General features: G+C 46.6%; 4 protein-coding genes across 4 annotated transcripts; 2 read left to right on the forward strand and 2 right to left on the reverse strand.

Moving 5' to 3' along the window:
• Positions 1 to 392: 392 nt before the first annotated feature.
• Positions 393 to 4,069, reverse strand: B0H65DRAFT_438144 (uncharacterized protein; the record flags this gene model as incomplete). Its single annotated transcript, XM_062825352.1, has 3 exons — positions 393 to 2,163; positions 2,294 to 2,729; positions 4,009 to 4,069. The coding sequence occupies 3 exons, from the start codon at positions 4,067 to 4,069 to the stop codon at positions 393 to 395; spliced, it is 2,268 nt and encodes a 755-aa protein (XP_062686222.1).
• Positions 4,070 to 4,164: 95 nt separating this feature from the next.
• Positions 4,165 to 5,443, forward strand: B0H65DRAFT_26638 (RNA polymerase II subunit A). Its single transcript, XM_062822686.1, has 2 exons — positions 4,165 to 4,590; positions 4,652 to 5,443. The coding sequence occupies exons 1-2, from the start codon at positions 4,448 to 4,450 to the stop codon at positions 5,307 to 5,309; spliced, it is 801 nt and encodes a 266-aa protein (XP_062686223.1). The 5' UTR covers positions 4,165 to 4,447; the 3' UTR covers positions 5,310 to 5,443.
• A 2,514-nt stretch (positions 5,444 to 7,957) lies between these two features.
• Positions 7,958 to 11,194, forward strand: B0H65DRAFT_26649 (uncharacterized protein). Its single transcript, XM_062822690.1, has 2 exons — positions 7,958 to 9,359; positions 9,419 to 11,194. Exons 1-2 carry the CDS (start codon positions 8,349 to 8,351, stop codon positions 11,081 to 11,083), a joined length of 2,676 nt encoding a protein of 891 aa, XP_062686224.1. The 5' UTR covers positions 7,958 to 8,348; the 3' UTR covers positions 11,084 to 11,194.
• Positions 11,195 to 21,430: 10,236 nt separating this feature from the next.
• On the reverse strand, positions 21,431 to 27,471 carry B0H65DRAFT_449900 (putative IQGAP protein). The gene is made up of 3 exons (XM_062825979.1): positions 24,570 to 27,471; positions 21,912 to 24,479; positions 21,431 to 21,830 (listed from the first exon to the last, which is right to left on the reverse strand). Exons 1-3 carry the CDS (start codon positions 27,182 to 27,184, stop codon positions 21,440 to 21,442), a joined length of 5,574 nt encoding a protein of 1,857 aa, XP_062686225.1. The 5' UTR covers positions 27,185 to 27,471; the 3' UTR covers positions 21,431 to 21,439.
• Between the last annotated feature and the right edge of the window lie 34 nt (positions 27,472 to 27,505).

Here is a 27,505-nt window from a genome sequence, read left to right on the forward strand (position 1 = left end):
CCTCAGCCCTTGATTGTCTTGATTCTGCTTCTTCTGCTCAATTCAGATGGCGACGGAAAACGGTAGGAAGAAAAAAGAACGCAAAAGTCTAGACGAAAGAGCAAAGAGAGGGAGAACAGGAACGATGAGTATGCAAGAAAGTAGACGCCATTAGCCCGTAGTATTCCATTTTACAATCGCTCCCTCATAAAGCATGCTCCTGTCAGCAGCTTCTTCCTATCGTCCATTACATGGGGATTATTCGATCATCATCACGGTTTCCTCTCCAACTTGATGCTCCCTTCGCTTTAAATGACTGAGCCCGCTTCTGCGTCAGTTTTCAACAAGACATTGCATCGTGTCGCATATAGCAATCATCATCATCACCACACCCCTTTCATATTCCACCTTCATCACCTGTCCGCTTCCGCTTCCGCTTCCCCTGTCTTTTGGGCCTTGGTATCCGTCTCAACCTCTGGCTCAGCCTCTTCGCTGATACTCTGGTTTTCCATTGCACCTTCTTTCGATGTCTTTTCCAGTCTTGCGCCAGGCAGAGTCTCCAATGTCCCCTGCTCACCACTCTTCCTCTCGTTTCTGCCGACAGTGTCCTGACTGCCGCGGCGCATCAAACCGGCATCATGAAATAGATTCGTGGGCGTGTTCGCTTGACTGCCGCCCCGTTGTCCATGATAGTGGACGACCTGCGGTGGGGCTTGGCCAGCCTGTGTTCCCAAAAGGTGCTGCGGATAGGGATCGAGGTCCTTGCTTGACGTTGAGAAGGTTGATAGGACCGGCTGATGGTACTTGTAATCAGACCCAGAGTGGCTGTGCCCGTACCCATTCGTATTGGAGCTTGAGCTTGGTGTCGAGCTGGTGTTGTTGCCATTCATACCAGATCCGCCACCACTGTTGGAGCTTTGGCTTTGTGTGGGAGTGTGGCCAAATGATGCGCCAGAGGCAGTAGCTGTATGTTCCGCCTGAGTTGGTGTTCCCGCTTCCACCGGGCTAACAGGGCTTTCGGCAAGCTGGCCGGTGAGACTATTCATACCTCCTTCAATATCGCGTAGCAGCCGCACGTATTCCTCCGGCACAAGACCGCTCTCTTGCGTCTTGGGGTCCTCCGCAACCAGCCAGCCTTGTCCGTGTCGGTACGACACCCAGATGATCTGACCCTCCACCAGAGGCAACTCGTTCTCGTCTTCCCGCTGGAAGTCGTACAGCGCCACGGCCTTACCGTGCATCTCCTCATCGGGAGAGGTGATTGTAAACTGGTAGTCGCGCGAATAACGCGATTCGTCCGTCTCGTGATAGCCGCCAGGGCTGGAGTCGTCCAAGTCGGATGGGTAATCGTCTTCGTACTGGCGTGGCTGCTGGTCGGCAACCTGATATGCGCTGTGACGCGCCTGGTCGGCCGGATACGTCACGTACTCGCCGCCCGGCCCGTTGGCCTCGCCTCCCTGGTTCACGTAGTAGCGCTCGCTGCCATCACCACTGGTGCCAACGTAGTAACCCCGTTCCCGGTCGTAGTTGCTCGGGTTCATGACCGAACCACCACCGCCACTCCTTCCCGCACCATAGCCGCCGCCGCCACTGCCGCCAGCTGACTTGTGCTTCTTGTGTCTCGAACTGACCACAGGGCTCTGAAGGTCTTCATCCTCGCTCCACGGAGGGCCATCAGCGAACTGCATTGGGGGAAGATCGTTCGCCCTTCCCCAGCCGTCGCTGCTCCATGAGTTATCCCAGCTATGACGATCCCAAGATGTCGGGGGGTCGGATAGGCGCCGTTGCTCGCTGGCTGGAGTAGTCATGCCCGAGGGTGGCCGAGAAGGTTCCGGTGGAGGACCATAGTGCATGGGATGGCCCACGGGGTAGGCAAAGTCTCGCACCAGCGTATAGGGCAGACTGGATGGGTAGATGGGGAACAGCTGGGAGGGCGGCCGGGAGCGGGAGGGAATCGAGCTCACAGTCGAGTACTGCGACAGGCGGTTCTTGGACGCGTGCGACATTGGCCGCGGTAGCGTGCTCCTGCGAGCGGGCGGCGAGGTTATGAGCGGAGGAAGCGGGGGATGAGCGGCTGAAGTCGAGGCCGAGGTGATGGCGGGCGGAGAGGTCGCTGGAGACGAGGCTGGCGACATGATCGCCGTCATGGCTCGAGGTAAAGGAAAAGATAGGGGGTAGCAGAGCCTATAGCCTAGCAGTGCCTGGCGTGCCTGGTATGCGCTGCCCGGACAATCAATTGTTGTTGTGGATCCTTTCCAGGGCGCCGGGCCGTCACCGCTTGAGCCTGAGCGTGGGAACCAGGGTGTGTTTTGACCAGGGTTCGAGTCTGGTTGGAGCACTAGGCAGCGAAGGGAAGGGCTGGCCGGACTGTCTTGGACGGGCGGGAATGCTTTGCTTTAGTTGTGCTGTCGAGGCGGGGGATGGGTGTGGTTTTTGAGGTCCGTCTGTCGTAGAGCTAGGGAGACGGTAGACTTGTAGCGTCCGATTATGTAGAGGTATGCAGCTGTGTGGACTACGGGCGTCAATTTGCAGATGTGTGATGCTTGCAAAGCGGCCACAGGTACCAACGGCGAGTTTAGAGCAAGTTCGCTTGTTCGTCGTCTGAAGTCTCGGAAATGCAAGGGCTCTGGACTTGGGGTGTTTCGGTGTTGGGTCGGATTCGCTGAGGGATCCCGTGTGAAGGGCGCAGGGCAGAAAAAGAGGTGGAGGTGTGCGAAGGGGCACACTAGGGCAGCTAGGTGGGCAATTATCTAGTTAAAGAGTTTGTATAGACATGGAAAGCCCTTGTTTGGTCAGCAAGATGAACGATTGCGAGCTGTCGATTTAGACAGGTGTGATGGAGGAGAGGGGGGAAAACGAAGAGAAGAGGAGAAGAAAAAGAAGCAGAATCTTGGGCAGGAGTAGATTGGGGGGGGAGCGCCGCATCAAGTTACTACGACGGGATAGTACAACTTCAGCAAAGTTAAGCGCGCTGCCGCAGGAGTACTCCAGGTCCAGGCCCTGCTCCTCTCATTGGCAAATAGCAACCGCTGGCCAGTCAGTCGAACCTCTGAGGACTCGGTCGCCTTCGACCAACATGACCTCTTTGCTGCGCGAGCTGCGCTATCCCGTACCTAGAGACAACGGGATGGCAAATTATTTGGAGGTGGGAAACGAAACGGGGTTACGGGGGGCCAAAAGTCCACCTCCGGCTCAGAGGGCACCTCTCGTTGACAATTCGATGGGCAACCTGCAGAACACAGTTTTTCCTGTGCGTCAACCATCGGAGCTCAACACTTCAATCTGACTTGCAGCCAAAATACTCACTAACACATACTCTGAAACAGGACGTTTAAGATTCAAAGGGCATGCAATATACCACGCGGGTAAAAGCGTCCATTGCAAATGTATATCATCATACGTGTGCCTCTATTGTTGGTTATCATATTTCAACCAAGAAAAACTTCACGCGAAACTCTTCAGAACCTCCCGTCCCAGCAGGGATGTCTATCATGTCTGTGTCCACCATTGGATGTTCTCGATGCCTTCTATGTGAGTGATTGGCTCCGTGAGTGCGTCCCGAACAGCAACGTGGTACCCATGGAATTTCTCAAGGCATTAAGGTAAGGTAGCTATGAGTTGCGTTATTCTCCATGTGGGACTTTGACGAGGAGAACTTGTGATAAATGTTGAATTCCATGTCCGTGTGAATGACATGCGCTGACGAGCGGGCAGCTGGAGCTCAGAATTAATCGAAACCCATGACCGAGGCTCGAGGGTCCTGTAAAAGCGTTCCTAGGGATCGTCTGTGATTCTGCAGTGCACATCTGCGGACCGCTGCAGACTCTCGAGGTGGGGAAGCTGACGAGAACGGAAAGAGGGCAAAGGGCTGCAGGACGCACGAGCCACCCACCATTTCACTCTGAAACACTGAAACAGTTCTAATTTTGGAAAGCGGTCAGATTGGGCACTATCCGCGTATGACCACCACTTGTCCCTCGCAGTCGGTAACCAAACAGATTTGTTCCTAATTCCACATCCCACTTTCACCGTCCAAAACCTCCGAACCAGCAACAACTGGCGAACCGGTCTGGACTTCAACCACATCCATTTTATCAAGTCATACACGTGTGGTAGCAGGCTACCTCGACTAATTTAATCGTCATCTGTTTGCGCTTTGCGCCCTGCCGAAGCTTGAAAGGTAATTGATGCGCTCTTTTCCCCCTCTTCCCCCTCAATTCTCTTTTCTTTATGATGATCTCTTTATTGGAGCTGTCTGTAGCCTGCTATGTCTGGCGTTTGATGACAAAATTTTACATACGCTTTTTTATCTGATATGTACCGAGGACAACCTACACTTTTGCACTTGCCATGTCTGTATCGCAGAAGGGAATGGATAACTAACACTGGTATCCTGCGCTTTCTAGGTCTCTCCAGTCAAGCATGCCACATCTGCCACAATAATAGGTCATCTCTGTAGCTGCCGGTTATGTCTGCTGTAGACACCGCAAGTGGTGCTGCGAGCTCCTCGAAGCCGGACCAAAATGGGCAGAACGGTCAAAACGGTGGGCGTGAAGATCCTGGCGGCTTCAAGCTAAAGTTTTGCACCGTCTGCGCCAGTAACCAGAATCGGTGAGCAATATTACGCATCGCATCGCAACGCAACTGGATGACCCCGTCTAACCCTCACCAGCTCCATGGAAGGCCACTTGCGACTCTCTCTTGCAAATTACCCCGTGATTTCGTTTGGTACAGGTTCTCTTGTCCGACTGCCCGGGCCGTCTATTACACAGCCCAATGTCTACAAGTTCAACGAAACATCATACGATAGTATATATCGGGAGCTGGAAGCCAAAGACCCTCGGTTATATCGCGCAAACGGACTGCTGAACATGCTTGGAAGAAACCGCCAAGTCAAGTGGGGCCCTGAACGATGGCAGGACTGGCAGATTGGAATGCCTAGAACCAAGCATAAGGAAGACAAGGGCGCCGATGGCATGGAGGGCGGCGTAGCTGATGTTGTCATCACCTGTGAGGAACGCTGTTGGGATGCCGTGATTGATGATCTCCTCGCCCGTGGCTCGCCACTTAACAGGCCTGTTCACGTCATCAACATCGATATCAAGGATAACCATGAAGAGGCATCCGTTGGAGGGCGAGCCATTGTCGATTTGGCAGACTCGCTCAACAAGATTGCTGCCGAGGAGCGGGAGAAGGTTGGCGCTTCTGCCTTTGACTCGGGAAGCGTAGGCGCCAGGTCAGGATTCGATGAGCGCGTACCGGACGTCCTGGCCGAGTGGCAGGAGAGGTGGCCGAATCTTCCTGCGACGTGGACTTTGGCTTGGTTCTAAGCATTGAATTGGCGTATTGTTTGGGCTCGTGCATGGTGCATCGTAAGGCGTTGGACGTTCTTTTTTTGCCTGGCGGGCGTAATTGCGGTTACGGACAGGGATACATCTCTTGGGTTCATGATTGATGACCAGACAACGCAGATGAGCAAGACGTTTTAGCCGTCACAGCATAATGATGATTCGGACTCGTGGCGGTGTCCGGGATTTATGAGCTCTCCTGTCATGACTGGCTCCAACTTTGCTATTTTGTGAAGTTGCACCCCAGATATGTCGACCTCCATGGTTTGGCAGACCATTTCCTCTTCTTCCAACCAAACCGCCATTCAAGTATTCCCTACCCATCTGCTTACTTCTATCACAAACTCAATAATGTTGCATGCATACTCGGAGATGGGAGCTCATCGGCCCACCAGACTACCCTGCATGGTACCCCAAAAGCATCTTGAGATGACGGTTTGCCGCACGGTTCATTACAAAGTACAAACAATCTGGATACGAAGAAGGAAACCTAGAAGAACTTTGGAGACCTTGCTTGCCTTGGTATCTGGGGTACCGAACGGTTACCGGCGTCTAGAACATATCGGATCATGCACAACCGGCCGTGCCCCAGCAGTGAGCAGGCCTACTTGTAACAATGCAACCAAACGCGAGGGTCCAAGATGGAAATTGGGCTGTGGTCATTGGACACACCTCGAAGAAAAAAAGGCCATTAAGGTTGCTGCTAATGCATGTTGTCACTGTCATGTTGGAGTGTTGGGCGGGAGTGCCCGAGGCCGAGGTGGCATTTGATGTGATGTCGATGTGCCTACTTATGTACATATATAGATGAAATCTCATGGTTGGCATTGATATCTTTAAGTATTGTATCTTATCTGGGCGGAAGATTGCCGCTCTTAATGTGTACCTAGTCCCAGGTTGTTTCACACCGAGACAACTTGGTTGAGTAATGAACCACAGCAACGGCTTAGAGTTGATCACCGTTGGCTAACATGAGATCTACCATACCAGAGATACGAAGGGGGCTCGAAGTTGGCGATCCCGTCAGAGATGAAGACACACTCCCTCCCCGGGTCCCGGGATGCCATGTGAGAAAGGGGGTCGTCGGGGTGTCTCGCTAGATGGTTTAAATTGCTCCCATGGGGAAAAGGTAACAACACCTGCCCGCTCGCCTACGAAGTGCCAGGCCGAGATTGATATCAGGCCTTTGTTCCCACTTCCCACTTCCCACTTCCCACTTCCCACTTCCCACTGTAAATTCCCGGCATCGAGACGCGAAAATGAGGGGACCCGAGACCGACGAAGAATGGATCTGGGTCCAGTTGCCTTTCCATTTAGGCCATGGTGGCTCGGTTTCTTTGTCCCGGTCCCGGTCCGTTCGGGAATCGCCTCTCATAGCTTCGTGTGTGGTTGTTGTGCTTGTTATCCAACAGTGCCCGGCTCCTTCTTTGTGCTTCGACATATATAATCTCAAACCTCAATGTATATAAAGAAGTGTAATGACAGTCCGTGGTAATGTGGACAATGGTGGAGTGCCGACCCGTTCATCGTGGTCACTGCCGTCAGATACCAACGAGCCAACTCCCATCGTCCCCGTAACAACATGACGCCCCGAGATGTAAAATATCACTCACTCTCGTTGGTGTTTGACTTCCAACTTGGCTCTGGAAATGACTCTCCGCGCTCTCCCACCTGACATTAGTTGCAATTACGTAGAGGCATGGACTGGCACGTGTAGGAGGAGGAACTTCACTGTCAGCGGCCCAAGCACCTCTGTCGAAGCTAATTGCGCCAGCTTGTCTGGGAATCCGTACCTGCCGTAGCGCGCGACTAATAACTGGAGAGCTGGGAAACCTCACCCCTGACGGCTGCAGTAATGGGTCAAGGTTGGTTCTGATTGGCTGAACGGCCACCCCATTCCCATTGCGCTCAGAGCCCCCGGCGCTCACACTCAAACCATCCACTGTGCCTCCCACTGCTTCTCAGAGGACATCGTCCACTTTTGGGGCCTTGAATGATCAGTGGATTCTTCATTTCCAACCCATTGCGCGCCCCGGAACACAGTGGAGGAGCCGTTCTCCCAAGATCCGTGGTCACCTGCGTCGTGAGGAACCGGCCAGCGAAAAGCGAAAAGGGAATGAGCACGGCGAGCGAGCAACAGTCCCGTCCTGTCTCTCGTTTCCATCTCCCGTCCTGCGACTGCAACAATTCCGCCATTGAGGTTCCCGTCATCTTGGATCTGGACGCCATCTAGGTACCCTACCCGACGCTACGTCTCTTCGCCTAGGCGTCTTGCTGCTCTGATTCGAGTGGCACCAATAAGAAAAGCCAAGACGCCGTCCACTCGCTGTCCACACATTCGGTAGACCCCCCGCCAAGCCGAACGTTAACCTTGAGGGCTACCTCTAGCCTCTACTCAGTAAAACGTCTGAAGCGAAGGTCCCCCCCCAAAAGATCCCCACGATCTATCATCCAAAGAAAGGGCATCTGGAAGCACCGAACGAGTCAAGCCGTCGTCCAGTCCATCCATTCTGAGGCGAACCTCTCCCATCATTCCAACTCCCAGTCTGCTCTCGGCAACCGGAACAGCCACTCTTTGGCGACATCGCGCAGGGCATCGCATAAAGTGTAGTGTACCACCACCCCCTGTTCATGTTCCCGCTCCCTTTGTCCTCCTTCCCTTTCGCGCCTCCAAAAGGGGAATCCAAAAAGTTGACCAATATGCGTTTCATGCGCTCCCACAGTAACACATAGTCCTGCACGAGAAACACCCGCGAGACCCTTCTCCTGTCGAGGGCGCACAGCATATGCTCCATTCGTCTCAATACCGGCTCTGCGACAGTCCGCGTCTCTTGGGAGCCTGTACCTCTACTTGCTGAGACACCGCGAATCATCCAGGAACCGGTTACCTGCGCCTTCCTTAGGGACACACACGGGTCGACGACAACCATTGCATCAAGCCTCCGTTGTTAACTGCGCGCAACGCCTGTCTTTCCTACTGCGTCCGACTGGTCGATTGGAAGCGGGCGGTGAACGAATACCATGAATGTTCGCAATGCACCATTGTCACCAATTTCCCAAGGCGCCCCAAGCGACTGGAACTATCCGCCGAACGACAACAATCTCGGACAATACAACAACACTCCTCCGGACTCTGCGAACCCTGCCGGCGCTATGAACGGCGGCTTCTCCCCGATGCCTCAGAGCCCGAACGGGGCACCCTCTCCTCCACCGTCCGTTGGCCGATCCAGCACCGGCATGTATGCGAGGAGTGAAAAGAGTCAGAGTCAACATGCGGGAAACCAGGAGTTGGTTCTTGCTGACCACTACATCTCGCTCAAGCGCTATCTTTCAGCCACCTCACGCGACGGCAATCCGAAACCGCCGCCGAACAAGGCCCGCGATAAGCTGCAACGCCTTACTGAGGTGCAGTTTCTTGAGCTCAGTACCGATGTTTACGACGAATTGAAGCGCCGCGAACAGGTGGCCCGAAGAGGACCTAATGCTCCTCCCGAGACTGCTCCGCCAGATTATCTCTTGCCCGAGGATAACTTCCATCCCAAACGGAACCAAGCTCGTCAAAAACTGTCGTCCCTAGGTCCTCCTAGGTTTCGCGATCTCGCCACCGATGTCTTCATCGAGTTGGAGAGGCGGTATCCTAACTTCGCCAATCTGGAGATGCCTCTCAATGCCAGCCCGATTGCGATGCGTGGCCCGTCAAGCCGCTCGGGAACACCAGTCAACGGAATGGGCGGCTTCCCTCCCAGAGGTCAAAGTCACAGACGCCCTTCGGAGGCGAGCTCGGTACGAAGTGCACGGAGCGGTCCTCCGATGCCACCTATGATGAACGGTGGATACGGTGTTCCCCCATCTCCTGGGCTGCCGCCGAATGGCGACTATGGGCGTCCGATGCCGAAACAGTTCCAGAGCAACACGATCGTTCCGAACAAGAGTACCATGGTCGAGGAGGACGACGAGGGCAACCCGATGAGCCCCAGTCAGGGTGGTGGTATGTATGGCAACGGCAGGAGGTCTATGGGCCCGGCGTCCGAGGTTAGTACTCTCTTTGGCTCCAGGGGGGGAGGGGAATATCATGTGCTAACTCAACACAGGCCGACAGGAAGCTTATACAGGACTACGAAACCCAGGTTAGGGAGCTTCAGGAGAAGGTCGACAACATGGAGATGGAAATGAGGAAGAAGGACGAAGAGCTGAACAACATGCAATCCGGAGATGGCGACAAGAGAGAGTGGGACGAAACCAGGCAAAGCTTGGAGACGAAACTAGCAGAGGCCCAGGAACTGAACGACTCGTTGCAAAGGGAACTCGACCGCATAAGGGAGGAGCACGAAGACGAGACGAGGAAGCTCCGCGAAGAACTCGAGGATGTTCGACAATCAGGCGGCTCTGGCCCGAGAGGAGATGGCGATCTGGCGCGAGAGAACGAGGAATTGCGGCAGTCTTTGCAAGAACAGCAGCAAATAACGGACGAGGTCCGGCGCGAGGCTCAGGAGTTTTTGCGTGAGATGAGGGCGCTGTCCCAGCAAAGCGGGGCTGCTTGGGAGAGGCAAACGGAGCTGGAGAGGACAATCGAAGAAAAGGAGAAGGAGGTCAAGGAATGGAGAAGTCGGTATGCACGCACCCAGACGCAGCTACGCACCATGCGTGATTCGTCAGAGGGCGTACCACTGGAGCAGAACGCCGGCAAATTCATACGGGAAAAGGGTTTCGTCGAAGACTCTGGACTTGTGAAGGACCTTCACGTTACCAAGTTCCAAATCGCGATAGACGAGCTCCTACAGCGCGCTCGCAACGACAACCCTGAGCGCGTGATTGACTCTATGAAAGCAGTCGTGGTCAGTGTCCGTCGGATCGCCAAGGATATCGACGAGAATCCACAAAACGAGAGCATTCTCCAAGAGAAGGCCAAGCTAAAGGCTCGGGTATCATCGACTGCCAACAACCTGATCACTGCATCCAAGAACTTTGCCAGTTCCGCGGGTATCTCTCCTGTATCTCTGCTTGACGCAGCTGCATCTCACTTGGTTGCAGCAGTCATTGAGCTGCTTCGGGCCGCCAAAATCCGCACCACGCCTGCGGGTGAGTTGGAGGACGATGACGATGGCACAGTAACTCCCGTCGGCTCGGCCAGCTTCTTTTCTCCGCGCAATGGCCAAAGCCAGACCTCAAGTGTTGGCTCTGCCCACGAGGTGCTAGCTCAACCCACGGCCTTCCAAGGGCCAGGAGGAGCAGGCAGCAGGATTAGTGTCGACTCGTCTGCCTACAGCAGCGCCAACTCGCCGCGCGAATCGTACGCCAACAGCAAACCTACCGCTCCGGACCCCCGCCGGGTTGAGGACCTCAAGTTCTATCTCCAGGACCGGACCTCGGTCATGGTGGAAACCATCCAGAACCTGGTCCAGCTGATCCGCAGCGACGCCAACATCAACCAAGTGAGCGGCGAGATCGCCATGATCACCGACGTGGTCAACAAGGTGGTTGCCGAGACGGACTCGTGCCTCGGCGGCACGAGCAGCACCGTCGTCGACCTCGTGCGCAGGCTGGGCAACTGCCGCGACCGGCTCAACGAGGCCGGCCAGCGCGGCATCGAGCTCGACGCCCAGGGCAGCAACCCCACGAGCCGCGAGTGGCGCATGTGGACGCAGACGCTGCCGCCCATCGCGTTCGAGCTCGCCAGGGAGACCAAGGAGCTCGTGCAGCAGGTGGATCGGTTGGTGGCTGCCGGTATGAATGATGGCGCTGATGACTTTGCATGATACCGAACAAACATAACAAAACTCAAGACAACGCAACGCATCCATGGCTCGATTTGACACGAAGGCAAGAATTGCGACAGCTTCTTCGTCTTCTTCTTTTTACTTCCTCCTCTTCTCACATTTTGTTCTCTTTCTTCCGGTCGAGCTGGGGTAGCAGTTGTCCGTGACTTTGAAAAGTTTCTTGTGTCGCACGCCTTGCGTCTTGATACCCATCATTATCATCACCGCTTTTTGGTGTATGCCTTGGATGCATGGACGGATAGATAGATCGACAGATGGATACGTTCAGGCGGTTGTATAACTGGATTGTTGTCGGTTGTGGTTCGTTCATGTTTGAAGTAGAGCCGGCCAGGAATGTTGGGATACTGGCATGTTGGAAGCGCGAGGAGAGCAAGAAGAGGAGAGTGGGAAGCGAGGGAGAAGAGAGATGTGGACTGATAGAGGTGCATGTACAAAGTTCTCTAGAGGTCTACTACCTCTGTCTACATCCATCCACCTCTGTCTCTCTAACGTAATGTTTATCTCTAGTGTTTGATTATTTTTATTTGCTCTTCACCATTCCCCCTTTTCTTGGCTTCCTTCTTGGTATCTTTCTTTCTTTCTTGCTTGTTTCTTCGCTCATTCGTACATTGGTTCGCGTTGTTATGCTGCTTCTGTTGTTGTACATACTTTGTCTACCTTCTACACATATCCCTAAATGGATGTGGCCGTTGGTCGAGTTGGGTTGGCGTATCACATTCACCATTCAGGGAAAGCTTGTGTTTGGTTTCGTCTTACACTTCTTGTATCTGTGTCCTTGACCGGAGAAATTCTTTTTTTTTTATCCTCGTTTTTTTCTCGCATCACCTTACATTTTCTGCTTTTGCATTGCCTGGATGTTGTTCTATAAAAGTGGGTGGGAGAGGATGATGAGACAGGTCATTAGCCGGAAGGGTTTTGAGAAGAGAAGCTATGGGAGAGTGAGTGAAAAGGGAAGGGGAGCAGATATATATCACACTATACCATGACTACATCATCAATAAAAGAGCTTGACTTACCGCACCGTAGTCGATGTCCTCGCGCACCCTAAAATGACTTCGCGCACCCTTTTTTCTCCACATGTCAGCCGATGACAGCTGACATGTAAAACCCGTTAATTAAATTATTAATTTATATTTAAAGCTAACTATACCGAATATAATATTAATAATAGAATAGGAAATTAGTATTAATACTAGTATACAAAATAAAGAAGCAATTAATAAAAACAAAGGTAATATAAACGAACGGAAACTTAATATAACCATTGTATCGTCCTTGGCGGGAATAATATCGAAGAAAGCTCTCCAAATAATTTTTATAGTATTAATATAATTATAAGTACGTATAAAATCCGACGTTCGAAGACTAATTAGCCTACTTACTCATATAAAGTCGATATAAAGCCGCTCTTCGGTATTTAAATAAATTAAGCCGTCTTTAGAGAAAAGATTAATTCCTATCCAAATCCGATCGACCGCCTTACTTTTACCTTTAGAATCGGATTTACTTGCGTAGTATAGGACTATAATTAAGGAGGACGGATCGATGGCGTAATAAAGAATTAGAATAGTTAACGAAGAAGATTTAGCGTTATATAAAGTTAAAGTTATCTCCTCTTCAATTATTCTAATTATTTTTACTCTTATTTCTTAAATAATAAGAATTTAATTAATTTAATAATTCTTAACGAATTCGTTAAATTTAGCGAAAATAAAAATAAAATATCTTTTTAGAATATCGAAGTTAATAATCTAATATAAATAACGTATAAGTATATTACTATTATTATATAATTTATTATTAATTATATAAAACGTACTTTTACTAGACTTAGGCTGAATTCTCCTATAGTAATTAAAAGCTATTAGGTTATAAACGTTAACGCTCGCCTATAAAGGGTAATTAAAGTAACGTTTATAAAATCTATACAAGTTATTAGTTCTTTTAATATCGGCTTCGGTTTAAATATTAGGAATTATCTTAATAATATAGAACGCAACTCCGGGGGGACGAAAAAATAAGTGTAATAGAATAAAAGTATTTACAAAATAATAATAAAAGTAAAAAATCTTATTCGATTCTAAACTATTAAAACTACTTACTACGAATTAGGGAAAGCTGTGTTCGTAATTATTATTCTACTTACTAATAAAATCGTTAATTAACAGATTCTTCTTAGAGAGAAGAATCTAGTAATAACGGATTTATTAAAGGGATTAATGCGTAGCGAAATCGTTATAATAAACGTAACGGATTCTACTTAAAGAACCACAGTCAATTACAACCTAGAATTTAAATTAATAAATAGTTTTATTAAGTAAGTACTTCTAATTATAGATAATAATTAATTAATTAAGAGGAGAATTCGTTTCCTAAGAGACGAATCCGTTTCTAACTATCTACGGTTATTTAATACTATATCGGGATTAGGATATACCGAATCCGGCATAATCTAGTCCTAATATACACTAACCCAGCCGGACTAATCATCGTTTAATACTTACTTAGAGCGTTGCCGGTAATTAACGCTATCCGGCCGCTAATCTGCAACCTCTTCTCTTTTCGAATAAGTAACGAGGCCTTAATATATCTTTAGTATAGTTTCAACCGTCTATATTTATAGGGTAGTATTAGACTACCTCCCTTTTTGGTAATTATAACTATACTACAACCTATTATAACCCTATATAGGTTACTATAAAATTATCATTTACATCTAAAGGTAACCGCAAAGCCTATACTATAATTGGCCGACCGGGAGCCAGACGAACGGCGTACTATATATACTACCTCAATAAAATATTGAACGTAATATTTCTAAGCCGATTCTTAACTTCTCCGGGTCTATAGAAATAGAATCTAATTCTATACTTAATATTCGTCTTTATTATAAATTTCATTATCCTTTAACAAATCTCTATCCAGCTCAATCTTGGTAAATTATAGCCGTATAGTGGCTTTACCCTTACTTTTATTCTTATTAGCGGAATATTTTCTTACCTAATGCTAGGAAGAACTATAGCCTATATAACGGTTCTCCTTCTTCTACCGTTATCATTATTTAAGAATAATAGCTCTAACCCCGGAAGATGAACTACTACTACGTTTCCTTCTTATTATTCTTATAGCGCCAATGCATATTGGGTCGCTCTTAAAAGAGCTTCTAGCCCTAGAAAAATAATTATTACTATTAAAACGACAGAAAAATTCCAAGAACGCTAAATATTATTCTAGAGCGTCTGGGTGTTCTTTAATATAATTCTTCCACTCGTCGTCAAAACTACCCTTTAATATTATTATTTTAGTATCGTCTAGCTACATAGAAGCTCTGGCCCTATAAATAAAGTTATCAAATCGAAGGATATATTTAATAATTAATTCTCTAATTCCCTAAAGGGTTTCAAAGAACTCCAAACCAATACGCTTATTTACGTTCGAATTACCGTAATCGAGGCGGATCTTCTATAAAAGACGGTCGGAGGTATAGTTAGCTATAGAAAATTACTTTACAAAGGGAAGAAGCTCGATTTTAATAGAGAGCGAAAGGTTAGAGTAGAAGTAGTAAAATTAGGCCTCCAAATCGCCAATAACGTAACCGTCGGTATACAACTTAATTTTAGCACTATAAATCTAAGCGTCGATTTCTTTAACGGTCCCCGTAAATTTATCGAAATAGGAAAGAATAAGCTTCGGGGTTGCAAAAGTCTTAACAACGGCGAACTTAGAAATAAGAATTTAAATAGCCACAGCGAATTATTATTAACGTTTATTAGCCGTCTAGGCCTAGGGAATAGAAATTATAATCGAAGTAGCAGTAAGGGTTTTATATACGAGAAGAAAAAAAGGTCGTACAAAGAGCGAAGAAGCGGCGGTTTCTATAGACAAGAAAAAAGGTCGTATAGACGGTCGAAAAGGGACTCTTCTAGGCAGACGGAACAAAGTGTCTAGAAGGATTAAAAAGAAGGTCAATAATATATTACGGGTCTACTAGGTTATATACGGTAGTAGGGGTGGAACAGAGCTTAAAATTATTAATAAGGAGGAAAAGGTCTACAGGCCTAAACAGGTCTGCAGAGACACAACTATATACTGGAATAAACAGGTGGCCTAACTAGCACTAGCCAACTAGAGCATACTTGGGCCTACAGGCCCAGGCACTATATCTGAGCGCTAGCCTATTATACTCACTAAGGCGGTTCTCGAATTCTATTACTACTATCGAATAGGGGTAACGAAATAATGCTTTCGTATTTAAAATAGCAAACTCGTTTCTAGCTGACTATAATATATATATATTAAATACTGCGAATACCCTATACCTAAGGAGAATACTCGCTTTCGTCGTAATTATAAGAAGATTGTATAATACTACCCTTTTAAGTTCAAATTTAAGTACGTACCTAAGGTTACTAGCGACGACGGCGGACTCTTTTATATTATTACGGCTATAAATCTTAAGTACCGCAATTATTCTCTAACGGCCTTGATAATTACCTTTACCAAAATTCGTCTCGCTATTACAAACGACCAAATAGAATATATCTACGACCTTTTCGCCCAAAGGGAGTTATCGATCCGTACCGTCAAATAGTTCGCAAAACGTAAGTATCTAAAGCTCCTCCTTACTATTAAAGACTATTCCAATATACGCTTTTGTACCTGTAAAAAGCAGTAAATTAATTATACTAATATTTAAAATTTCGTATAATTATTATAGGAAGAAGTAGAATTCAACGAAGAGGATAAAATAATTATGTATTATATTATAAATTTCGAAAATCATTATTATATTATATTTGATTTACTATTTTAGGTACTTAAAAAGTAAGAATCCTTATAATTATAATATTCCTTTAATTAACAGATTCTTCTTAGAGAGAAGAATCTAGTAATAACGGATTTATTAAAGGGATTAATGCGTAGCGAAATCGTTATAATAAACGTAACGGATTCTACTTAAAGAACCACAGTCAATTACAACCTAGAATTTAAATTAATAAATAGTTTTATTAAGTAAGTACTTCTAATTATAGATAATAATTAATTAATTAAGAGGAGAATTCGTTTCCTAAGAGACGAATCCGTTTCTAACTATCTACGGTTATTTAATACTATATCGGGATTAGGATATACCGAATCCGGCATAATCTAGTCCTAATATACACTAACCCAGCCGGACTAATCATCGCTTAATACTTACCTAGAGCGTTGCCGGTAATTAACGCTATCCGGCCGCTAATCTGCAACCTCTTCTCTTTTCGAATAAGTAACGAGGCCTTAATATATCTTTAGTATAGTTTCAACCGTCTATATTTATAGGGTAGTATTAGACTACCTCCCTTTTTGGTAATTATAACTATACTACAACCTATTATAACCCTATATAGGTTACTATAAAATTATCATTTACATCTAAAGGTAACCGCAAAGCCTATACTATAATTGGCCGACCGGGAGCCAGACGAACGGCGTACTATATATACTACCTCAATAAAATATTGAACGTAATATTTCTAAGCCGATTCTTAACTTCTCCGGGTCTATAGAAATAGAATCTAATTCTATACTTAATATTCGTCTTTATTATAAATTTCATTATCCTTTAACAAATCTCTATCTAGCTCAATCTTGGTAAATTATAGCCGTATAGTGGCTTTACCCTTACTTTTATTCTTATTAGCGGAATATTTTCTTACCTAATGCTAGGAAGAACTATAGCCTATATAACGGTTCTCCTTCTTCTACCGTTATCATTATTTAAGAATAATAGCTCTAACCCCGGAAGACGAACTACTACTACGTTTCCTTCTTATTATTCTTATAGCGCCAATGCATATTGGGTCGCTCTTAAAAGAGCTTCTAGCCCTAGAAAAATAATTATTACTATTAAAACGACAGAAAAATTCCAAGAACGCTAAATATTATTCTAGAGCGTCTGGGTGTTCTTTAATATAATTCTTCCACTCCTCGTCAAAACTACCCTTTAATATTATTATTTTAGTATCGTCTAGCTACATAGAAGCTCTAGCCCTATAAATAAAGTTATCAAATCGAAGGATATATTTAATAATTAATTCTCTAATTCCCTAAAGGGTTTCAAAGAACTCCAAACCAATACGCTTATTTACGTTCGAATTACCGTAATCGAGGCGGATCTTCTATAAAAGACGGTCGGAGGTATAGTTAGCTATAGAAAATTACTTTACAAAGGGAAGAAGCTCGATTTTAATAGAGAGCGAAAGGTTAGAGTAGAAGTAGTAAAATTAGGCCTCCAAATCGCCAATAACGTAACCGTCGGTATACAACTTAATTTTAGCACTATAAATCTAAGCGTCGATTTCTTTAACGGTCCCCGTAAATTTATCGAAATAGGAAAGAACAAGCTTCGGGGTTGCAAAAGTCTTAACAACGGCGAACTTAGAAATAAGAATTTAAATAGCCACAGCGAATTATTATTAACGTTTATTAGCCGTCTAGGCCTAGGGAATAGAAATTATAATCGAAGTAGCAGTAAGGGTTTTATATACGAGAAGAAAAAAAAGGTCGTACAAAGAGCGAAGAAGCGGCAGTTTCTATAGACAAGAAAAAAGGTCGTATAGACGGTCGAAAAGGGACTCTTCTAGGCAGACGAAACAAAGTGTCTAGAAGGATTAAAAAGAAGGTCAATAATATATTACGGGTCTACTAGGTTATATACGGTAGTAGGGGTGGAACAGAGCTTAAAATTATTAATAAGGAGGAAAAGGTCTACAGGCCTAAACAGGTCTGCAGAGACACAACTATATACTGGAATAAACAGGTAGCCTAACTAGCACTAGCCAACCAGAGCATACTTGGGCCTACAGGCCCAGGCACTATATCTGGGCGCTAGCCTATTATACTCACTAAGGCGGTTCTCGAATTCTATTACTACTATCGAATAGGGGTAACGAAATAATGCTTTCGTATTTAAAATAGCAAACTCGTTTCTAGCTGACTATAATATATATATATTAAATACTGCGAATACCCTATACCTAAGGAGAATACTCGCTTTCGTCGTAATTATAAGAAGATTGTATAATACTACCCTTTTAAGTTCAAATTTAAGTACGTACCTAAGGTTACTAGCGACGACGGCGGACTCTTTTATATTATTACGGCTATAAATCTTAAGTACCGCAATTATTCTCTAACGGCCTTGATAATTACCTTTACCAAAATTCGTCTCGCTATTACAAACGACCAAATAGAATATATCTACGACCTTTTCGCCCAAAGGGAGTTATCGATCCGTACCGTCAAATAGTTCGCAAAACGTAAGTATCTAAAGCTCCTCCTTACTATTAAAGACTATTCCAATATACGCTTTTGTACCTGTAAAAAGCAGTAAATTAATTATACTAATATTTAAAATTTCGTATAATTATTATAGGAAGAAGTAGAATTCAACGAAGAGGATAAAATAATTATGTATTATATTATAAATTTCGAAAATCATTATTATATTATATTTGATTTACTATTTTAGGTACTTAAAAAGTAAGAATCCTTATAATTATAATATTCCTATGTTTTAATAATCAATACTACCTATAAAATTAATAGATTCTATAAACCGCTAATTATAAGGGTTATTATTATATTTATATATACTACTACTCTTATTTTCTAATATTTAATTAATGACGAGAAGGAGGAAGGAGGATTTAAGTAGTACTTTAAATAGTTGCGGGAAGCGATGGAGGAGTTAGAAATCCTACTACCTAAAGTCTTTATTACGGATAAAAACACACAGTTTATTATTACCTTAAAGTTTACGTTCCTTAATCGACAGCGGTAGCGGTATATATAATATCTTAATAACAACGTCGTTACCGCTATTAAGAAGTATTAGAAGAAAAATAAAGTAAAAAATAAGGTAAAAAGGGTTCTTAACGAGGGCGCGGTTCCCAACGAGGTAAAGGGAGGGGTACTCGCCAAAGTAAGCGTAATTCCTAACCCTCTTCCTAACTTTCCTCTCGACCTTCCTCCCCCTTCTAACTTTCCTCTTCTCAACCCCTCCAATCTACTTAAACCTAGTAAAACGACGATAATAATTTTAATAATAATTCAAATACTATAAACTTTAAGAGGCTTTAACGAGAGTACTAAAAAGTATATACAATTACTAAAATTAAAATTTAGATGGGCTCCCTACCTACCCAATTAATATAAACAAAGACCGCCTTCTTTACGTACTAGCAATATATAGTATTTAATAATAATTTGTTTGATGTTATTAGCGCTAAGCGATTTATAAATACTACCTTCAAAGAGACTTAATTAAAATTATTCAAATATATTAATAATGAGTTTATACCCTACAAGTTAAAGTAGGCTGGTTGCTATATTAAAATTAATTTCAATTTTAAGAATAAAATTACCTCTCTAAACGAATTTATTAATATTAATATTAAGGTAAAAGGGTTATTAACGCGTACGGGCCTCAATAAAATATTCTATACTACTAAAGTTATTACTTAGAAACGCTATAATTTATATAAAGAAGGTATTACTATATTTAATATGTAGGTATATTGTAATTATCTACGAAAGGGCTAATTAAGTAATTATAAATTTTAAATATTTAGTTAGGGTTTAAATATATTAGTAGACTAATATATAAAGGCGTCTAATATAATATAATTCAACTAAAACTCCCGCCCTCAAGACTTCCCTCACTAGCGTAGCAATTTTAAAAATTAATATAGTTTATTATATACCTATAAATTACTAAAGCGGTACGATAATGAGAATCCTTAGAAAATACTAATTAATAAAGTTAATTATCATCCTTTTTAATATTTCGAAGAAGTATTAAATACTTAAGACTAGTACCTCCATATTATTTCTACGATTAAAATAGTGCTTAAAGGGCGTCCTAAGAACTAGTACAATCCCTTTAGCGATAAGGCTATTATTTTTATTCCTATTCAAAATCCCCGCGGGGTAATAAGAATTAGAAGAAGTAAGTATATCCCTAATAATATAAAACGTAATTATTCTCGAATTGAAATTTCTAAACCTAATTTAAAAGCGATAAATACTACTAATAAAACGGCTAGGGACGAAACTAGCGAATAAAATTATATTATTATTAATAATAATACCTAATAGCCAAATTAATTGCTAAAATGTAAAAGAGGTAAACTAAAAGGATTAAGTAGAGCGAAAGGAAATAAAGCGAAAACTCCAATTCTAACTGCCTCCTCCAGCCGCCTGGCACGTACCTCCCGTAAACGCCCTATTCTAAAACTAGAACCGGGCTCTCCAAAACTGGGCTCTCTAAAACCAAATTCTCTACTAAACTCGCCGTTAAATTCTATTAATAAGAATAATATTAAAAATGAGTACTTTACTATTCTAAATTACGCTATAGTAGAGTGGAGGAAGCGAGCAGTAATTAAAAGGAGGGAGAAGGAGGTAGTAAATAAGGAGGAGAGGTGAATTTACCCATTAAAAGATTGTATAAAGGACCCTAATCTACGTAGAGTATAGCCGGGCAATAATTAGAAGAATCTCTTAATTATAAAGTAAGAGGCTCAATTAAGCTTTATAGAGCCTTACAAAGCCGTATAGAACTTCAATACTACGTAAATATTACTAAGATTATTACTTTTCCGTATTTAATACTAGAAAACATCGCTAGATAACTTAGCGCACCCTTTTAACTTAGCGTACCCTTCTAACTTGGCGCACTATAATATTTAAAAATATTAAAAATACTAGAATTTCTATAGGAAAACGACGTGTAATTATGATAGCTGACATATGGTGCGCGAAGTAAAAAATGGTGCATGAGGACATTGACTACGATGCGGTAAGTTAAGCTCCAATAAAATGTAATTGCGATGCAAGCTTTTTTTTTTCTCTGGACCTTTTGGCTTGTGTGACACACCAAAACTCAGTTTCAAAATCATGAATGGATAAAAAAGAAGAGTATCATAACCTAAGCTACAATGAAAAGAAGAAGAAAACCCAATAAAGTCTTGGTGGTATCAATCAAAAAAGCTCACAACTTTCTCCCAATCTAATAACAAAAACAAACAACAATGTTTCTCCTTTAGATACCGTTTGTCCGTCCGTCCATCCATCCATGCATTCAAATGCAAAGCGAAAGACTGTAGAGAGTAGGTAACCCAAGCCAGCCAGCCGGCTAGATAGATATTCAATGCATGCCATGCCATGCCATGCTATGCTCTCCTTCCCTCCCTGTCGTAGAAACTTCCCCCCTCCCAAACCTTCCCTGATACTCTCCACTCTTTCGACTCTCACTTCTTCACCCCTGACCCCTCTCCTCTCCCGCACCCCTCCTTACTGAGTCCGATAAAACTTCTTATACAACAAATGCAACAACAAATTAACATTCAACCTCAGCTGCCCCTCAAACAAATTCATAAACTGATGCGCCTCAAACTGCGCCTGCAGCAAGTCCTCAATGGGGACCAAGGCGCTGGCGCCCGGCATCTGGATGTGGCCCCGACTACCCTCAAGACTAAAAATGCCGACCTCGTCGCACGAGATGGTGATGTTGATCTGGCCCCAGTCGCGCTCGGGGATGCCCGTCCACGAGACGAGCACGCCCTTGTCCGAGAGGGCGCGGGCCGAGTACTTGAAGGAGCCGAACTTGGGGACGCGGCCGGAGCGCTCGAGCTCGCGCTGGTGGTTGTATTGCTTGGTGAAGGGGAGGAGGAAACGTTTCTTGCTGTTGTGGGGGGTTGTGGTTAGCTTATTTGAGACAAGGAAAAATGGAAGATGATGGTGGTGATGATGATGATGTACGTACCCCTTCTTGTTCTGCAGCGTGGCCATGGCCTGCTCGATATAGTCATCGTAGCTCTTGCGCTGTTGCTCCAGATACTTTGCCTTCTCGTGCAGATTGCCGAGTGTCTGACGGACACCCTCGAGTTCTCTCTGTCTCTGGACCCTTCTCCTGCTCTTGGTGCGGATATCCAGCGCAATGGCGTTAAGAATATCCTGATAATAGTTTTGCTTGGAGATGCGACCCATCTGCTCCAACCTGAGAATGTTCTCGAGCGCTGTCCTCTTCAGGTCGTAGTAACTCATGCGCGTAACATCAATCATGTTCGCCTCCGAATAAGCACCCTTGGTGTTCGAGTTGTCGCCAAAGTCTTCGCGCAGGACCGTCCTCCACTTCTGTTCATCTTCCGGAGTGATTGGCTTGACAAGAATCTCAAGCAAGTTGTTACCCGTTTGCACTCGGATGATGTACAGAATGCACCTTTTGGTCTCCATAAACAGACCCTTAGTCTCAGCCTCTGGATCCTCCATATCGTGCAGTTTGGGAGTAAGGAACAGCTGGATATCAGCAGACCCGCCCGCGGTCATTTCATTCTCGTTATTCTTGGCGTTACCGAGATCTTGGATGATCTCGCGCAGCATATCATCTCTGTTCGGGCACAGATAAGGCAACTCGGCAGCGATGAGATTGTGAATGGAAAAGATATCAGCCATCTTGATGTATAGTGTTGGCTTGTTCTTGGCGTAGAGATCATTGAACTCGTCAATATCGAACGTCTTCTCAGCGTCAGGTACATCAATAAGGGAATTGGTGATGTGAGCCAAGCGCTCGATTGATTCGGCGACGAAAACATTGAGAGGCTGGAGATAGATGTTCTCTCCGCCAAATGGTCTCCCTGATGCAATCTGGCCCAAAACCTTTGCAACCTCGCCGAGGTTACGCTTCTGGAGAGGACTCATTTGCTTCTCCGTGACTCCATATGACTCTGGACCGACGAGGGCAGGTTGGAGGTAGAAGCGCCAGAGCCAGTTGCTTACAAGCTGGAGCAGATTTTGCGGATGATCCCTCTGGAAATGCTGGCAGAGGGCTTCGTACGTTTGCCGACATACAAATCTCAAGCCATATGGCATGCGAGGCAGCAGGTCCTCCAGGGCAAGAAGAAACTGGTCGCAGATCTCTCGGAGATCACGCAAATGATCGATGAAGAGCTCTCTTGTTTCGGGATCCTTGATGGCAACTTCACGAGGAACATCGAGCGGTCTTTGGCTGGGCCGACCGGTCCTCAACTCCTCATTGTTGATAGCAGACCGGTAGATCTGCATAGGGTCGCTTTCGAGATCCAGCGCGGGATCCTCAATGATGTTGTCTCTGATGAGGGGTCCCAGGAGATCCCTGAGATACTTTCTATCGCGAGGGGATCGAGTGTAGTTCTGGAGCAGCTTGGTCCAGAAGAAGTTGCCCCTCAGATAATCCTGCAAAGCGGCGCAGGCCTCAACCTCTTCCCGTATCGACCTGGAAATAAGCTTCAACAAGTAATATTCTTCTCTCCGCTTTTGCGCATAGCCAAACAGCCCCATCATCAAGTGTTCGATCCGCTTTGACTCCTTTTCCGTTGTCCCCTGTTCGCGGATACGCCTGAAGAGCTTGGCAAGGTACTGGGGTTGCGTCTGGAGAGTGAAGAACAGCTGTTGGTAAGACTCGAGCTTCTTACGAGAACTCTTGTTCAAAGCCTTAAGGTCGAACTGGTTGGCATTCGAAATGACACTGTTGGCGAGAAGGTTGTTTGCGTGTCCACCATAGTTGTGCTGATGTCTGACAACTTCATCGAGGGTGATCTTGTTTTTGACGAGAAGGGCAATCTTGATGTCTAACTGGTCAATGTACTGCTCCAGCATCTCGTTTTGTCGAACCTGCCCGACCACGGTCTTCCGGAGCCGCTCGAATTCTACTTCTTCGTTGAAATCAAAGTCGCTGTCGTTCAGAAGATGGACGAAGTTCTTGACGGCGTTGACGGGTGGATTCTTCCCAGATGTCAAACTCTTGTAGGCTTCACCCTGAAGCTTAGCTCGCACGAAACTCTGAATCTTGACGACCTTTTGCATGTTCTCCCGGAAGAAGCGCTTCTTCTCCTCATACTTGGCTCTGACAACAAAAGCCTTGGCAGCAGCCTGGAACGCCGCCACAGACTCCTCGTTCTGTTCCAGTTCATCCAAGATCATTGCAACATCGCTCCGGAGCAACATTGCCCGAGCAAGGGCTTGCAGTTCGGTGATCTCCTCGGTATTGACTGCGAGCTCATCCAACAATTCGCCACACTCCTTTCGATAAAGACATCCACGGATATGTGCTTGAAGGTCGATGATGCTCGGTGTCTCCTGGGTAAGAGCATCCAGGTCGTCCGATAACCTCAAACGCTCAAGCATACCTCGTATCATAGACTGAAGATCAATGATGGCATCCTCCGTTTCCCCAATGCTTTCGAGCTGCTCTGATATCTCCCTCCGCACTGCCGCTGCCCTGATGTGAGACTGAAGAAGGCCCAGCTCAGTTGAATGCTTCTGCAACTCTTCCTTGGTAGCATCGACGTCGGACCTAGCAACCTTGCCGCGGAAGGCAGCTTGAATGGCTGTCCACTGTGGCGCAAAGCCTTCAAGGGCTTGTTTCTGGGCATCGACGTCGGACCTAGCAACCTTGGCGCGGAAGGCAGCTTGGATGGCTGTCCATTGTGGCGCAAAGCCTTCAAGGGCTTGTTTCTGGGCATCGACGTCGGACCTAGCAACCTTGGCGCGGAAGGCAGCTTGGATGGCTGTCCATTGTGGCGCAAAGCCTTCAAGGGCTTGTTTCTGGGCATCGACCTCAGTCCTCGCCTGCATGGCCCTTACAGCAGCCTGAAGACTAGTGATGGCTTCGGTGTTGCTCTCCAAGGATGCTCTCTCTTCCTCCAGATTCTTCCTCAAAATCAGACCACGGACCGCACTTTGAAGTTGAGCGATCGTAGCGCCTTCGCTCTCGGTCTTTTCATGTTGCACGGCGAGCTGCTTCCGGGCCAGAAATCCTCGAAATGTCGCTTGAATGTCTCGCAGGGGTCCCTCTGCCGTCTCCAACTGAGAATGCTGCTCTCGAATCACGTTGCGAACCTTGGCCGCTCTGACCATACTCTGGAGTTTCAAGACGACATCCTCGTTGCCCTTAAACTGCTCCTCGGTTTGTGTCCGCTGGCGACGAGCAAGGTATCCACGCGCCGCTTTCTGTAGCTGAATCGTGAAACATGTCTGCGCATATTGGTGACGAGCAATAAAGCCACGTGCTGTCTTTTGCAACTTGATCGCGAAGCTTGTTTGCGCCTCTGTTTCCGCATGTCGATGACGGGCGAGGAAACCACGCGCTGCGCTCTGAAGTTGGACCGCAAAGTTCTTCATCTGGAGCCTGTAATCCAGCACCTGGCGAGCCCAATCACCACGAATACGAGACTGGAGATCAATAATCCAGTCTTCGGTATCCCACAGGTGTTGCATAGTGTAACCAAGCTGTATCCTAAGAAGCGCCGCTCTGGCCTGGGCTTGCAACTCCACAATAGCCTCTTCGTTTTCGGCCAGTTCCCTCTCAATGCGTTCCTCCTCTGTCTCCTCGGGCTCAGCTGGCTCAATTCCAAAATCGGCACCCATATTGCCGAAGCTAGGCATACTAGCCCCCAGCTTATCGAGGCCTTTCTGCATTGCCTCCAGCTCATGGTCTTCGAACTGAAGTTGACCGACCAAGTTCCCGATGCGGAAATCGACAATTCCTTTACGGAAGAGGAGCCAACTCAACGCATGGAGACAGTAAATAACTTTCGGGATGTTCTTTTTCTCGTACAAGTCGATAAGCTCAAATCGGAAGAGGTCGGGGAGTTCGACTTCATCAAGGTAACGGAAGAAGATGGCGATATTGTCTGAATGGCGGTATTGAAGCTTGGGATGGTGGAAAATGCGGAACTTCTTTTCAGGGTTAAGGGATTCGACCACTTCAGCCAAAGTAACTCCATCTCGCAAAGCTTCCTCTAATTCGATAATCGGGGGAATCGGACGCTGTATGATATCCTCAATCCATTCCTTCGCTTCACCAATGTGGCAAAGGTACTCATAAGCCTGTAGAAACTGTCGTTGCTTGTCCATCCACTTCGTCTCCCAACCAAAGCCGCCGTTCTTTTGACGCGCCGTTACAGACTTGTCAGCTCTTTGCAACCTACGGCGTCCGCGGAGACCAACAACTTCCTGCGACGGAGATATGATGGCAAGCTCTCCCGCCGTTCCATCTTGTGCGAACTGGGAAAGCGTTCGGAGCTGACTTGTCGATGAACGACCTAACTTTTCCAGATCCGGACGAGCGAGGGCAATGGGACTCGCGTGTGCGTGCACCAGAGCCATTGATCCATTGTCACTTCCACCGCGCACAGAATCTGATCTGGATAGGAACATGGAAGCCGGCCTTCGCGTCGAAGGGGTCGTTGGAGAAGTCACCGGAGGCGATGTCACGGTCGGAGACATGCCCGTCATGGTGCGTGTGTTATCGCTGATCGATAATTTGCCGATATCGATACTATGGCCGCGCTCGTGCAGGACACCCGTGGGCGATATCCGTGGGCGCTCAGTCGCCGAGGACTTGCTGACATCGAAACTCGAGCCACGTTCATGGAGGGCACCTGTGGGTGATATCCGCGGGCGTTCTATTACCGAAGTCTTTCCTGCGTCGAAACTCGAAATACGTTCGTGGATGGTGCCCGTGGGTGATATCCGTGGGCGCTCAGTCGCCGAAGGCTTTCCGTTGTCGAGACTCTGGCCGCGTTCGCGATGGCTAGTTGAGGTCCCATACTCGCCGATGGAGAGCCTGCTGATGTCGACACTTTTTCCACGTTCGTGGTGGCCTGGTGTGGGCGTTCGCGGCGCACTTCTCGAACCCGTACTCGATATGCTGCTGCTGGCGGGCGCTGTTCCCGTAGAGGCTTGAGACGTCGGTCGGAGAGACTGGCGGGCATTCTTGTAGATATTATCGCTTGTCGGCGTGAGTGGAAGAGTGTGGGAGCCACCAGACAGGCTTGAAGATAGCCGGCTCGCCTCGCTTTGGCCTCGTTTGTGTCCATACTGGGAGTAAACGCTGGTTGCGGTAGACAAGGAGCTGATGGGCCGACTGATATCCGACTGTCCTATGGAAGAGGCCGAGTACCCCGATGACGATGTTGATGTGGTGGAGGATTGTCTATTAACCGAGTAGTCGGCGGTCTGTGTCTGACGAAGGGGGTGTGGTTTGTACGACGACATCTTGGGCAAATTGTCGAGGCTACCGGACGGAGAGGAGTTTGGACGTGGGACTCGTTTCGTAGAGACCGAGGGCCGCCGGCCACATCAGAGCGAGCGGCTTTGCGATGCGGTTGCGCAGATCGTCCCTCGTCTTGCAGTGAGTGTGGAGCAGGCCGAAGATCAGGTTCGAGTTGGGTGCCAAGCGGGTGGTCGGGGGGAACGACTCGACGGTTGTTTACTATCGCCTTGTCAGAACGAGTATATACGGGGGGCGGGAAACGCGTAGGCTGGATCGGGGCATGCGTACGGGACGAATAGTGAGGGCGATGATGTATTAAAACT

The sequence above is a fragment of the Neurospora tetraspora genome (assembly GCF_033439725.1).
Source record: "Neurospora tetraspora strain CBS 560.94 chromosome Unknown B0H65scaffold_1, whole genome shotgun sequence".
In the NCBI taxonomy this organism is placed as follows: domain Eukaryota; kingdom Fungi; phylum Ascomycota; class Sordariomycetes; order Sordariales; family Sordariaceae; genus Neurospora; species Neurospora tetraspora.

Excerpts from the sequence above, each read along its gene's own strand:
- B0H65DRAFT_26638 (XM_062822686.1), top strand. The coding sequence starts at position 4,448 with ATGTCTGCTGTAGACACCGCAAGTGGTGCTGCGAGCTCCTCGAAGCCG. Across the intron at positions 4,591-4,651 it reads TGCGCCAGTAACCAGAATCG|CTCCATGGAAGGCCACTTGC; the intron begins GTGAGCAATATT and ends AACCCTCACCAG.
- B0H65DRAFT_26649 (XM_062822690.1), top strand. The coding sequence starts at position 8,349 with ATGAATGTTCGCAATGCACCATTGTCACCAATTTCCCAAGGCGCCCCA. Across the intron at positions 9,360-9,418 it reads CTATGGGCCCGGCGTCCGAG|GCCGACAGGAAGCTTATACA; the intron begins GTTAGTACTCTC and ends AACTCAACACAG.
- B0H65DRAFT_449900 (XM_062825979.1), bottom strand. The coding sequence starts at position 27,184 with ATGTCGTCGTACAAACCACACCCCCTTCGTCAGACACAGACCGCCGAC. Across the intron at positions 24,480-24,569 it reads TTCCGCGCCAAGGTTGCTAG|GTCCGACGTCGATGCTACCA; the intron begins GTCCGACGTCGA and ends CAAGGTTGCTAG. Across the intron at positions 21,831-21,911 it reads ACGCTGCAGAACAAGAAGGG|CAAGAAACGTTTCCTCCTCC; the intron begins GTACGTACATCA and ends CCCCCACAACAG.